The sequence below is a fragment of the Protomyctophum bolini genome (genome assembly GCF_963924005.1).
Source record: "Protomyctophum bolini genome assembly, chromosome: 10".
NCBI classification, from domain to species: Eukaryota; Metazoa; Chordata; class Actinopteri; order Myctophiformes; family Myctophidae; genus Protomyctophum; species Protomyctophum bolini.
Genome location: NC_137871.1, coordinates 10,002,940 through 10,018,244, shown reverse-complemented (window position 1 = coordinate 10,018,244; position 15,305 = coordinate 10,002,940). Strand labels below are relative to the sequence as shown.

Sequence of the window (15,305 nt, the reverse complement as noted above, 5' to 3'; positions counted from 1 at the left end):
TATCATAGTAGTATAGATGTATAGCTTATATGTATAGTTTCATTATAGATATTCCACTGTTACTTTCTTAGCTTACGCATGTTTCATGATAAATGTTTTTATGTGATGTATTCCCCATGCTTTTTGTTCTTGCTTAATGTAAGTCGCTCTGGATTAAGAGCGTCTGCTAAATGCCTAAATTGTAGATTGTAGCATGAGTTCCTCTCACCCCAAATTAGCACCCAAATACAATGGTGACAATTTTTCTCTCTCACTCACTCTCTCTCTCTCTCTCTCTCTCTCTCTCTCTCTCTCTCGACTTTCCTCTGGTGTGATGAAAGTCAACTGATTCCAGCAGTATGTCCTTTGCAGTGAATGAATTAAACGACTGAGAAATACCAATGAAACTTGTATAGTTCCCATTACATTTTTTCCCCCAGGAATGGTGGATTCTCAAGCCGCAACGGTTCCGCAGGCTCCACCTTGCCCTTGGTGGTGCCGCAGGCTCCGCTTGAGGCTTGCATGGCCCTCCTAGCCTAAAGGCCTCACCGTGGGTTTGTTGGGCTTCTTCCTCACGGAAGACACAGGCTGGGGCGCTAACCCATACTGCTCCCGGGTGCCGTCAGTTAATTACCGGCTGCCACCCGTCTCTCCGGTGGTCACCAGACTATTCCTGGTTGTCACTTAGTCTATTCCTATGAGTCACTATAAATGCCTTATTTTTGCATTTTCTTAGTTCAAACACATCTGTGGGCTGGGCTCTCTCTCTGAACAGAAAAAAGCACACACACACACACACACACACACGCACACACGACTTTGTCCCTATAATGTGGGCTACTGGCACCGTTCCACTTCCTCATATCACGCAAGAGACGCCACACCACACACCTAACTTGTTGTAACTTGTGTCTATATTGTCTTCCATGAAAAATATTTCGAAGCGATGTTAAACTCTCCATGGCTCATTTCCATGAGTCACAGTCAGGGACCCTGCTGACGATTTGGTCCACTGTTTACCCAGTCCTACTGCATATATATCAGCTGCATGATCTCATGCAGATCGGCTATTTTACCGTTTGTGAGGACGCACACATGAGCGCGCGTTATTATGCGGCGGAGCCGCGGAGAAAATAGTTTTTAATAATGCCTGTGAAATGGCATGTGTGGCGTGGTGCGTGGTAAAGGGTTAAATTGCGTGACTGTCACACTCAAAGGGTGAGACATGGCAGCCGGGCCGGGCCGGCCAGAACCGAATAGTTCTGATGATCCTCATGGGGGCTACCCGCAGCCCCGCCTCCCCGCAGCCCCCCCCCCCCCCCCCCCCCCCCCCCCCCCCACAGCGGTGGAAAAAAATAAGTTGATGTTTTCACTGGTAGCCTACTTTGGGTAGGCTACAGAATTGCGTTGGGGGGGACTATCGCCGCCGCGGATTTATTTATTTCCCAAATGGTCTAAAATTGAGTTATTTAGCATACTTTTACCAATTAATTAGCCTATACACAGACAGCGACTGATTAGCCTATTTTGGACGATATGGGTCTTTTCTCGAGTCAGTGTGTAGTCTCACTATAGTCTGTGTAGATTACCCGGCGGTGTTGCTGCCCCTCCCGGTGTCGCGGCTCATGGCTCAATTCACAGACGGCACAGAGACAGCAGTCACTCCGCTGAATGTGTCAGTGTTGCTGCCTTACACACCCGCCGCCTATGGGCACTGTACTGTAGGCATATAATACCTGGCTAGGTGAAAACAAAAGAAACCCGATTAGCATTTGAGTACTTTTAACACCTCTAAACAGCCGGCGGAATTCCAGAGCATGTGTAAATACGCTAGTATGCAGTCTGTGACAGAGTCACAGAGTGTCAATAATTCCCAGAAAATCTGTAATGTTAATATAAAATGTCCACGAAAATCCTCATGTGGGCTAAAAGGGGCTATTTCATTCTTCATGGGGGCTATAGCCCCATAGCCCCCACAGACTCGACGTCGTTGGGCAGCCCTGTGAATGGGCGCGTTCGGAAATAGCGCACTGAGCGCTCTGTGCAATGCAAACTATATAGGCGAGTGCGCTCCCGGTGCGCATTTCCGAACTATTAGTTTGCCTCTTCTACAGAAAAACGTACAAGTTAGTTACAAGGCTGCATTCTGTCATTCTCTTGTATTATTTCTCACCACGGCGTAACAGTCAAGAGGACAATCAAGACGGGCAGTGTCGGTAGGCCAATCAGAGGCGGGGCGTTACCATGCCTATGCTCGGACACAAAATGAATAGCCTGACTGACGACTATCACTTGAATCATTCATTTACACCAGACTTAATAATAAAATAAATATATATGTTTATAAATAAGAAACAAAATAGTTTAGAGTTTGTAGTTTGTGTGTAATACCTGCCTTCTATGTAAATATGTTCTAAGTAATCTGCTGATGATTGAATTTCCAATGTGGCTGTTCAAAAAGTACTTTTAGTTTGGGTCTGGAGGTGTCATAATTGTAACTTGATACCATCAAAGGAAACAGATGAATGTGCATGTGTAAAAAATGGAAGGGGCATGCACTTCCCAAGTCCATGGGCAGGCTGGTGACATGTACCTGAAATAGACTATATTCATCATTCGATTTCGATCCTATAGTGTAACCGGTGTAGTCTGTCTCTCTCTCTGTTGTGTTGAATGGACAAACGGACCCAGAACTCTCTACAACGTTTTATTCTGACAAGGAATAATCACAGACACGTCTCCACGTTAGTTCCTAATGCAAGGACTCCTCTCTCGTTCCATGCAGAAATACAGTTCGGATGAGCGATAGTAACACAACACATAATACTATTTAACATACCTGACAAGGAATAATCACAGACACGTCTCCACGTTAGTTCCTAATGCAAGGACTCCTCTCTAAACAGATTTTGCAACAAGTACAATGCTTATTTTGTTATACAGAGAACAACAAAGACACCCACCTCGTTCCATGCGGAAATACAGAAGGAAGAGGTGGAGGTGGGGCAAGGCATTTATTTATACGGGGGGCAAGGAGGAGACTTAAAGGAGCTGTGACCTCAGTGGTTCCCAAAGTGGGGTCCGGGGACCCCCAGGGGTACCTGAGGGAGTTCCAGGGGGGACCCATCTATTTTGTTCATGTTCATAAAGTGCTAAAGTGTTTAAAGCAGTGGTTCCCAAACTTTTTCATGTCAAGGACCCCCAAATTGACACTACTTAGCCTGTGGACCCCCATTTGAAAAGATATGCCAGGGACCCCCATAAGAGAAGACGTACACATTTAGACGTCTACATTTAGACGTACACATTTAGACGTCTGTATACATTTAGACGTCTACATTTAGACGTCTACATTTAAAATTGCGGCCTGTGCCCAGCACCATGCCAAAGCTTTTTCCTGCAGGAAACACTGCTTGTGGTTGTAAATATATTGTTATCCGTGTTGCGAGGATGAGGGGGTACCTGGAAAAATATCTACCCCAAAAGGGGTACCTGGTCCAAAAAAGTTTGGGAACACCTGCTCTATTGCATAAGGCTGCCATATTTCAGAAAATGTCTAGAGTGAGACTCTATAGAGCGCCGCAGTCCCCGCCCCCTTTCAGAAAAGCGAGTGGCCCAGGAAGTGGAAGCCCCATGCATTCTCCCATCGGCACTTTTAATATAATTTATTTACAGACGGTTACGCCGCGGACAAAGCCAATTCGGATCGTGACGAATCATGACAATGAACACAATATTTTGGGCCGATCAAATAATTTATAAGACGAAAAATAAAACAAATAGTGTTGTCTCCTGACTTTCTTTTCTTCTTTCTAATGATTTGATCGTCCCAAAATATTGTGTTCATTGTCATGATTCGTCACGATCCGAATTGGCTTTGTCCGCGGGCCACAACCAGTTGCGGACGCACGCTCGATGTCTCAGTCAATTACTGCTATAATATATCTATCTATCTATCCATCTATCCATCCATCTATCCATCCATCCATCCATCCATCCATCCATCCATCCATCCATCCATCCATCCATCCATCCATCCATGCATGCATGCCAGTGGGGCCGTGGCCCAGTGGCCCGTGGCTATCAGGGGCCCTTTGGGGAAATTGGACCGTGAGGTACTATAGGTTTGACGCCCTGAAAAGAGCTCCTGGGGCCCTTCATTGGCTGTTGATTTTGTTAAATTTAGGTTTAAAAAGATGATAAAAACACGGAAAAACACAAAAATATCGCGCGCACACACGCGCTATGGGGGTCGTTTGATGCGTATGTGTCCCGTTTATAGCAGCATATAATCCACCCGACACTGAAACATATCATCATTACATCACCATCGAAAACCAATTATACCCTGGCAATACATTACATATCTACATATATACATATCTTCATCACGTCATATATGCAACATGACACTGAAACATATGCTGACGAGTGCAGTTATGTTACGCATCGTAGCACCTGACGAAAAACATTACTTGCACGCTCTGCTTGCGCAAGTAATGACCAGTAGGACACCCTGAGGGCGTACACGCAGACAGCTGGGCGAGTGCTGGCACTTTGGCATGGGGTGTCAGATGGAATTAATTCTGTACTGGCCATATATGGAGCGTTTCTTGAGTGTACAGGGTTTGATGAGGTCAGATCAACGTACGGAATGTCAGAACAGGAATGAAGGACGGGTGGGGAGGGATCAACATATGGAATGTCAGAACTGGTCTCATATATGGAGATCTAAGGATCTAAGGGTTTGAGGTCAATATTGATGACATCAGAGATCCCTGATGATGTCACGAGGCATGGCCATATATGATCATGCCTGGGGGTGACCAACCAAACAACTGACTGTCGGGAAATGCACGATTTCATAGTAAATGCGAACTGTGGTCGCAATAATAATAATAATAACAACGTATACCCTCATAAAAGAAATGCAGTAATCCTTTCCTTAATTTCCGTTCTTTCCACGCGCTACGTCTGGCCGGGAAACTCCCCCCTGTCAGGTGAATCAACTTGGACTCCTCATGCATAGAAGGAAGCATGAGGTCAGTCCGCTGCCCAGTGGGGCCGTGGCCCAGTGGCCCTTGGCTATCAGGGGCCCTTTGGGCCCCATGTTGGCAGAGGAAGTGTAGCGCCCAGGATTACATTATATAATTGACACTGGGTGAAAAAATGGGTTGCAAAATCGTGGGATAAAAATAAAAGTTAATGTATCACAGCATGCCGATTGAATTTCCAAAGGGTCTCTATACTGTAAGTGTTTGCAGTTGTCATCATGGAATCTGGTGATAATTTGATACCATCAAAGGAAACGGATGTGTGCGCACTGCTCAGGTGTCAAAATGAAGGGGCAGAGGGAAAGACCGTCAAATTCATGTCCATGACAGCAGACATCCTTTCATCGAAGGAAAGTCTTCTTAACTAAACTCCTCCCCATACTGTAATTCCATGGCTGATGACCAGTGACAAGTACCCTAGTTATATCAGAGATGTACAGAGCATTCATGAATTCACCTGACATAGACCTCATCATTCTCATCGATCGGGTGTCTGTGCATGCTAATTATAGCAGCAGGGTTTTTGCAGGTTTCGTGCATGGCATGCATGTAACATTATGCAGAGGATGAGAGAGAGAGAGAGAGAGAGAGAGAGAGAGAGAGAGAGAGAGAGAGAGAGAGAGAGAGAGAGAGAGAGAGAGAGAGAGAGAGAGAGAGAGAGAATGTGCCCCCAATGTGAAGGGAAATCTCTGGCTGACTAATGAGTTGATGGTGTGATGATAAGTGCACCCTGCTCTTCCTTTGCATGCAACTCAAATCTCCTACTAAGCCTACATTTATTCAGGTCTTGTTGAGATGGGAATTCATAATGCATGAAGACACTTTGACAATGAATTAAACAGCTTTATTTGACAAATTTAGCATTGTATGTCCAAAAGGAAATTGAAAAAAATAACCTGTGTTCCAAAGGACCAAATTACATTTCTTCATTGGTTAACTATTTAAAAAATAAAAATCCACACTGCACAGACTTAAGCTTTACTGATTACTTACAATGTCAATATAGGCCAAAAATCTTAATTTTCTACAAGTGCACATGTCACAATTCAAAGTGTTTGTAGATCTATCTACTTTTAGTTTTAAGTGACACTGTCATACAATGTATAAAATAGGGCATTTATTTATCAAAAACATAAAAAGATGAAATACAGAGGTTTCTGCCATGTCTCAGACAGCGACAGTATGAATGCAACATTGTTATCGCACAAGTAGGGCCTACACATTTTCTGTCTTTGAATTAAATGTGCATTTATAGTTATGGATCTTACTGTATAGAGTGATTCATTATAGACCAATTAGTCCATTCATGGTGCAATGTATTCTAAAAAGTAGGTTGGAAACTCTTTATCCCCACCTAGTGTTCTGCATGTAAATTATCAACTAGAAATAAGATGCCAGGCCTAGGTTGTTTCCTGGTCAATTGTAGATATGAGATGGCAGGTTTCAAGGCGGTCCACTCCTAGTGTGTGCTCAAACTGTGGCTGCAGGTCTTTTGGACTGAGGCCTTTCTCAAAGTGTCCCCTAATGTCCTCGAAAAGAGAAGACCCGATGTCCTCTGCAATGAAAACACAGAGAATCAAACAATGACCACTGGCTCAACTCTATAATATATCCTCCACGTACAGTGGGTCGGAACCACGTGATTTCTTTTGGGGTCCCACTCCCCAGATGACAGTGAAGTGACAATTAAAGGACTTTTAAGACTCTTTTAATAACAAACAAACAAAAGTAATCAACAAACTATACTATAAAGGCTGGTCAAACATTGGACAAATTGTCAAATAATAAGAAAGAGGCAAACATTGTGAAAATAGTTGATCTACAAGCTGTGTGGCTATTTTCACAATATTTATGTGGAAGCGAGTCAAACTAAATCGAATGCCTAAACTCCTCCAATTCCAAGTGCTTGTCAGGGTGGCGTGTCCCCAGTTAAAATATGATTATTATTTTGAGCGGTCATGGCACGGAAAGGTTGAGAACCACTGCTCCACAACACACAGTTATTACCCATTACGCACTGGTCCCTCAGAGCTTTCAGTGTGACGACGAAGCCTCCGGCATCGCTGAGGTGAAACTCCTCCTCATGTTGGTCACTATCATCATTCCACTGTGACTGGGGCGAGAGATGGAGAGCAGCACGGGCCGTGTGGACCAAAGCCTCCAAATCCTCCTCTTCCTCCTCCTCCTCGAAGTCATCTGGATACTCTCTGTGCTCTGAAACGTCCTGGGCCTCTGCGAAATGTAGGGCACAGGTCAGAACTGCTGCACAAACACACGCATGCATGCACAAAACATTGATTTAGTGTTTTGTTTGCAAGTGCACACACTATAGTGAAACAAATTAATTAATTAAACCAAAGCATGAATGATAAATAAACAGAAGATACATCTAATTACTGATTCCATGCTCATTAAGCCACTATGTATTATTATTATTATTTTTGTTTTTGTTATTGTACTAGTTCAAGCCTTCAAGGCCCCCCTTTTTCAGCAAAGGACAGTAGACAAGTATGAATTCCATGTATGTCCATGCTTGACCTATAATCTCAATGTACATGGCAAATGACTTCTGTATCAATGATGTAGCCATGTAGGACTGCTGACACTTCATAGCAGGGGTTATACAGCTATAAAAACCTTTGTGCGCTTTACCAAAGGGTTCGGTGGAAGCATTTTCCTCTAGAGAGCTGACAGGAGTAGAGTGTCTCTGCTCACTGTGGTCTTCGAGAGAGGACAAGCTTTCATCATCATCATCATCATCATCATCAAAATCCTCAGAGTAGTCTGTTTGTCCCCCGACACTTATCGCATCTTCCTTCTCCACATCTCCAGAACTGACCTCCATACTGTCTTGTCCCCCTTCGGCTGTGTGGGACTGTCCGGTTGGATCTGTGCTAGTGACGTTGTCAATGTCCCGGTTGGAACTGCTGACCACCTCTGTCTCTCGTTGCTTCACGTATTCCCTGAGCCAGTCTTGCATAAAAGCAGTGCCAAGGATGGAGGCGGCACTGGGTCTGCTTTCCGCGTCGCAGCAGATCATCCCCTGGATCAGCGAAGAGATGTCGCCAGAGTATGAGTCAGGCAGACGGCTGTATTCTCCTTTGATAATCTTGTAGAAGAGACTCAGCAGGTTTTCAGCCGTGAATGGCGGTCGGAGAGAACAGATCTCGTATAGCAGGCAACCAAGAGCCCAGATGTCAGACTTTGAGCTGTATGGGATGTCCTGACAAAGCTCCGGACTCAGGTAACTGGGTGTGCCGACACACGTTTGAGCCATTTCTACCGTGTTGGTCAGAACTTTGGATATTCCAAAGTCCCCCAACTTCACCACACCTCTTTTAGTTAGTAGTACATTTGAGGTTTTGATGTCCCTGTGGAGTATTTTCGCTGTGTGTATATAATTCACTGCCACGGCAAGCTGCACAAACCACGTCATTATAGCGCTCTCTGTAAAATATTCATTTGCTTTCCTCCCTTTTACTTTGTCATCTAAGGTTCCCCCGTCACAGTACTCCATCACGATGTAGATGCATCCGTCATCGCGGTTCACAAAAGCATTGCTGCATTTTACTATGTGAGGGTGCTCCAGTTGCCTTATGATTTCAGCCTCTTGGAGAATGGCCTTCTGTGTCCTTGTCTTCTTGGACTCGACAACTTTTATTCTCTTTACAGCGTGCATGCTCTTGTTCTCCACATGTCTCATCAGAAACACATCTGCTACACCGCCATGGCCTAGGCACAAGATATTCTCATACTTATCCATACTTAAGTATTTTTAAGTAGGATTATAGAATACCGGTAGGCTACTTTAAAAAGAGCAATAGAAAGTAAAGTAAAAAAAAATAATATCTAAAGTAGGCCTATAGCCCAAGTACTGTAATAAGAAGCCAGCAGTCGGAAAGCCAAAGCAAACGAATCGAAAATCGAAATGGCACTCTTGTGTTTACAGTCTGTCTTACGGTTTACTGTCATCACCATAGTAACAGTTTAGCTCTGCCCCCAAGCCCAGGTAATGGCATTCTATTGGTTAATAAAATGTATCACATGCGTGGCAGTGCTGTGTAGCTCACATTGTTTAATAGATGACGAGTCCTAACTGTTATTTGAGATAATTTAGCCTACACCTGACAGATTTCCCAAACAGGTAAAATAGTAGTGGTGGAAAAATGGTGTTGATGATAGACATCTAGAGCGTCAAATAAATAAATCCAGTGGGATAATTAAAATGATCGCAAAGATTGCCTTGTCATTGGTGCTCTTTAATAGTCGCTATACAACTTAAGCCACCACCAGCTCACATTGCGACCGTACGCTTGTGGATCTGCTGCTCATTTTGCCTTGCGCATTGTAATTTGTGCGCAGTTTCACGCAGGACTGTCACCAGTCACAACACAGAATGGACGCCTTCGCCTGGTCTGTTTCCAGTGTTGCTGCTTGAATTTCAGTTTCAGGACATTCTAATAATGCCTCCAAAGGGGAAGGGTGGCAAAGGTGGTAAAGGTTAGTCTGCACTGCGGCACTGCCTGATTTGAACCTTCCAACTGGGTTATTATATTAGCATATTACATTTAGCAAGCTGCTCTAATCTGAAGTTATAATAGCTAGCACCAAGCTAAAATTAAGCTAGCTAACGTTAGCATGAGGCTGCTCACATGTTGCGTGACACATACTGACATATTTAATTCAACACATGTTTACTTGTTTGTTATTGTACAGGTGCAGGCGCAGCTGCATCGGGAGCTGGAGACGCAGACAAAAAAGAAAAGCCACAGAAAGGAGGCACAGCTGTGAAGGTAAGAAATATGGAAATGATTTATAGTCTTCTCTTACTGTTATTGCCAATCTTTATAATTTGTTATTGCTGCTACAGTATTGAGAAACCAAAACCAAATGATGGTACGGGTACTCGACAAGATAGTAGGCTATACACTACACATTACACAGGTTACAATTGGGTAACAAGACAACTCACCCTTTTTCCACCTCCAAGTCAGTTGTCTTCACTTTCTGACATGGCGGGGTGAGTTGTCTGTACTTTGGGTACCGTGTACCCATTACAATAATTCAATATCGGTTCCTACAGACGTGTGCAGTTACGCACTAATTATTTATTAATTTAACAGCAAAGTCCTGTGGAACACTGTTGTAAGTAAGGAGTAGAGCGTCTCTCACTCTCTCTATGCAGCGTTGAGGGGGACGTGGGGGGATCATTTGGGGATAATGTGTATGGCAGTGCTCCTCAGTCAGATAGGCTTTATTTTGTTATTGTCAAATGTGTTATTGTCACTTGTATGATGATGGCTACTGCTTTCATCATAGTTTCAACATATTCAGTCAACTATTAAAAAAAAAGAGCTCAGACACTCTGCGCAAACAGCCAAACACTCAACTCTCACCCCGAGACAACTCACCCCGAAAGTGAAGACAGCTCACCGGGGTGAGATGTCTGGTGAGTTGTCCGGACATTCGGGGTGAGATGTCCGGACAACTCACTTGGAGGTGGAAAAAGTTTGAATGCGGTACCCGGGTCCCTGACAGCTTATTCCACCCTCCATAGGATGCAGATGTACATACTCTCTCTTCACGGAGAGTGGCGGCGCCGCTTGAGTGTTGGTGAGATGTTTCAAAGATGCATAACACAGCTATTAGGAGACTGCCACAACGTGTACGAAATGGCATTAACCGCCGATGCTGTTAAGTATATGTAATCTTTTTTTATTATTTTTGCTTGGCTGAACTTCTCTCTCTTCCTTGACTGCCTTATTGACTTCCCATTGTACCGCCTCCCGCACCGAGACTGGCTAGCTGCACGTCCTAGTTACTGCCTCTGATTGGCCGACCGCGTACATGCAGGATGTTTATAATGCTGTTGTGTCGCGGGACATGGGGAGTGAGGAAGAGAGAATTTCATAGAAGCCAAAACAACAAAAGAAATACTTAACGGCATCGGCGGTTAATGCCATTTCGTACACGTTGCGGAGGTCTCCTATAGCTGTGTTATGCATCTTTGGAACATCTCACCAACACTCAAGCGGCGCCGCCACTCTCCGTGAACAGAGAGTATTTACATCTGCATCCTATGGAGGGTGGAATAAGCTGTCAGGGACCGTAGGGTACCGCGTCTAAACTTCAGAAAAGATAACTGAGGGTTCCGAAAGGGGCTAACATAGCCTAATGCTCTTGCTGCCGTTGACAGCATTAGAGCTATGGACCCGACCAGAGCTAGGTTGGGACTGGCGCCTCAGAAGGGATTTGCCCTGCGTACCACCTGTTTCGAATTTTCACATAATGGAGGAGGCAGCAGCACGACCCGTTAATAAAAACGAGTGCTTCCAAACACTTAGATTAATTAATTTCTTGACAGAAAGTAGCTCATAACATGTCTACGGTGGATTTTTATGAACCAAACGCTTTGCAGATTGAAAGCGGATATTTAAAGTTTTCCCTACAGCTGCAGATCGGAAATGCACTCTAGATTCATCCCATTATAAAAAATGGTTGTGTGTTGCAAATTGCTGCTAGCTATGGACCAGAGCTAGGGATGATGGTGATGCTGATTGTGAGAATTGATTATGGGCGATGGTAGCTGATACCGATTGTGATGGTGATGACCTCATACCGAGATGGTTGGTTACTCACCTGCCATCAATGGATATTTTCTAGGGTTGGGATTTTATACTAAAATGCTGTAACAGTTTGATGTAATTCAATTTCTGGGGAAGATAACTTGTCTTATATACAGTAACACACTTACTGTGTAAGTAACAGTAACACCGTAAGACCGTAAGTAACTTGTCTCTACAATACTGATCTCAGATTCAATCAGATTCAAGCTGCGCTGCAAAATAACAGGAAGGAAAACAGGGTGCTGTTTTTTCATTTACTTTTTGCCAATGGGTCCCCAGATTGCTACAACACTGGGTCTGCTGGCAAAATATTGGTTTCTATGTCAGAGTAGATGGTAGTGGGTGTGAAAACATGCTATTGGAGCTTTAAACTTAATAGTGATAGCATGCAGTTATTCTACACTTCAATCATAACAAGAGGTGTCCTCCCCTCTCTCAAGGTGCGGCATATCCTCTGTGAGAAGCATGGCAAGTGCTTGGAGGCGATGGAGAAGCTGAAGGCTGGGGTTCGTTTCAGCGAAGTAGCGTCACAATTCAGTGAAGACAAAGCCAGACAAGGAGTAAGAACAATGCACGTTCCTTGGTTTTATTAGATTTTCAGAGCAGTTTAAACTTGAAGCTGATATAGACAAGTTTCCAGTGTTTGTACACAGAATTCAAATAGCTCCACCCCCCCCCCCCCTCCCCCTGTCATTCTATTGGCCGAGCCACTTCAGGCTATGGGATTGTTGTTGCTGCTGGGAGGGATGCTATGGATATTGCGCTCGTATGGCTAAATATGACATAAAAAAAATTATGAATTTCTATCGATATCTTAGTTACAACAATGACATTGAGTTGACATGTTTTTTTAAGGGTAACTGTAGCATACCGGTAATCGCAATATCACACGACTGACCCTCAAATGAGGAAGTAGCGGAGGAGGAGACTCACTGGCTCTCAATTAAATTCTCTTTTATTTGTAATCGTGCATATAAAACATATATTTCCCCTCAAATGCCCCAGCCACTACACAGCATCGTTCATGTGAACTACTCTGTCCACGGTTATTCATTGAAATGAAGAAAAATCGCTATGATGATCCGCGACGGCTGTCACCGTTGGCGAGCACGGGTTGAATGCATGCTTCAAGCCGGCCGGGCACACACACACCGGGCAGGCAGTCGCCGCGGCGGAGACAAACCGTGACATGATACTATTACTCACTTCCACCATTTAAACAAATAAGCACATACAACCCACTCCACATGGGTTGAACACACCGTCACAGCCTCGTGCTGCAATTGACTAAAAGTTTAAATCCCCCCCCGACGTCCCGACTAGTAAACTCTAGTGGATATAAACAGTCCCTTTCAGCCATAGGGGGCCAAAGGGAGAGTGCTGTTGCAGGAGAACGCCTCAGCATCATAATACAGGGAAAGATAGAGGGAAAAAAGTACATTTATATATATATATATATATTTAATTTTTTGGCTGAAATCTTGTCTATATCATCTTTAAGTTACAAACCTGTTGTTGTTTCAGCTGTTTAGACTGAAGGTTTGCACTCTTGGTAGTTGGTACTTGAAAATCTCCACTAGATGGCACAATTAACCAACCCAGTTACCATAATGTGACAGAATGAAAATGCATGTCACTGTATGCTGTCATGGATCATGGTCATCTCTGCTCTTTGTATTTTGGATATTTGGATGTTTTACTTGGGTACACACAATACATTGTCAGACAATTTAAAAACAATAAAGTGAAACCTTTCAAAATTAGCTGGATCACAACGCTTGTGAGCTTGTACATCGGCTAGTATATAAGTGGTTGATAACAGCAAAACAATCAATATTATATTATGTATACAAGTGGGCCGACAGAGCTTTTGCCATTGCTGCCCCAACCCTGTGGAATGCACTCCCCAAAACGCTCAGAGATGCTGCCCAAAACCCACCTCTTCAATATTGCTTTCCCTAGCTAACTCTTTTCACTGTTTTTTAAGATTTTATTCATTGGCCTTTTAGTGTTTTTTATTTCCTAATAAAGTTGTTTTTATTTGTTGCTTCCTCTTCCCGCCCATGTAAAGCGTTTTTGTGTACTCAGAAAAGTGATATATAAGTTTGAGATATTATTGTTATTGTTATTACAAGTGTAGTAATTTGTGGGAATGGCTGATTTTGGTTTGCTTTGTGACAGGGTGATCTGGGCTGGATGACGCGAGGTTCCATGGTGGGGCCCTTCCAGGACGCAGCGTTTGCCTTGCCTATCAGCACTATGGATAAACCGGTGTACACGGACCCCCCTGTCAAGACCAAACATGGCTACCATATTATTATGGTAGAAGGCAAGAAGTGAATTGGGAAAACCTCTACTTTTCACATGTGGACATAATTTCTGAAGCAACTTTTCTTTAGCACATGATTTGAGTAATTGCATTGTTTATTTACTGTATCTGCTTCATATTTTTATATTTCTCATGAACAGTTCACAGGGCAAGGTAATTAAATGGTAAACTGTGGAATATTGCCAGATTTGTGTATTTATTAGTATTTCTAAAAATTTTACCAGAAAACATGATACAACTTGGGCAAAACAAATATATTGTATATTAATGTCCTTGTGCAAAAGATATTCCCTATTCCCCCCCCATATTTGCGCGTGTGTGTGTGTGCGTGTGTGTGTGTGTGTGTGTGCATGCGCGCGCGCATGTCAACAATTATATTGATTTTTTTAAACTTCCTTCAATCTTTCAGCACCCCTCTTCCCCTCACTGTTTATGTTTTTCCCAGTTTACCTCCTTTTATGATTTCCTGTTTTTGGTTATAGAAGTGTATATTTGTATTGTACGTCTCTAAATGTTCTGATGAATGATTGTAAACAAGTGTAATGCTTTGGTCCAAATTATGTAATGCTTTGGTCCACAGTTAACAGTTTGAAAAACAGCACCCTGTTTTCCTTCCTGTTATTTTGCAGCACAGCTCGAATCTGAGATCAGTGTTGTAGAGACAAGTTACTGTGTCTTACTGTGTTACTGTTACTTACACAGATAAGACAAGTTATCTTCTCCAGAAATTGAATTACATCAAACTGGTACAGCATTTTAGTATAAAATCCCAACCCTAGAAAATATCCATTGATGGCAGGTGAGTAACCAACCATCTCGGTATGAGGTCATCACCATCACAATCGGTATCAGCTACCATCGCCCATAATCCATTCTCACAATCAGCATCACCATCATCCCTAGCTCTGGTCCATAGCTAGCAGCAATTTGCAACACAATCATTTTTTTTATAATCTGATGAATCTAGAGCGCATTTCCGATCTGCAGCTGTAGGGAAAACTTGAATTATCCTCTTTCAATCTGCATTGTGTTCAATCCTGAGTGTTAGTGTGTGTTTGTTAATTCTTTACTTACATGTTTATTTAAAGCAGGGGTTTGATTGAAGTATTTAACAGTTTGCAGTACATTTAAATTCAAGCACAACTCGATACAGATTGGACTTAATTGGACTTTTGGAATGCACATCGCACAGTACATTTAATTTAAATGAAACAACTCAATACAGACAATTGACAATAATTGCACTTTTGGAATGCACAACAGCACTTTATAAAACTGCTGGTAACGTTTTTTTAAGGATTGCACTATCCATAGGCT

General features: G+C 43.2%; 1 protein-coding gene across 1 annotated transcript; it reads left to right on the top strand.

The window, feature by feature from the left end:
• The first annotated feature begins 9,214 nt into the window (after positions 1–9,214).
• LOC308322395 (peptidyl-prolyl cis-trans isomerase NIMA-interacting 4) lies at positions 9,215–14,165 on the top strand. The gene is made up of 4 exons (XM_080773622.1): positions 9,215–9,533; positions 9,750–9,826; positions 12,100–12,219; positions 13,841–14,165. The coding sequence occupies exons 1-4, from the start codon at positions 9,497–9,499 to the stop codon at positions 13,997–13,999; spliced, it is 393 nt and encodes a 130-aa protein (XP_080629748.1). The 5' UTR covers positions 9,215–9,496; the 3' UTR covers positions 14,000–14,165.
• Positions 14,166–15,305: the final 1,140 nt, after the last annotated feature.

Excerpts from the sequence above, each read along its gene's own strand:
- LOC308322395 (XM_080773622.1), top strand. The coding sequence starts at position 9,497 with ATGCCTCCAAAGGGGAAGGGTGGCAAAGGTGGTAAAG. Across the intron at positions 9,534-9,749 it reads GGGTGGCAAAGGTGGTAAAG|GTGCAGGCGCAGCTGCATCG; the intron begins GTTAGTCTGCAC and ends GTTATTGTACAG. Across the intron at positions 9,827-12,099 it reads AAGGAGGCACAGCTGTGAAG|GTGCGGCATATCCTCTGTGA; the intron begins GTAAGAAATATG and ends CCCTCTCTCAAG.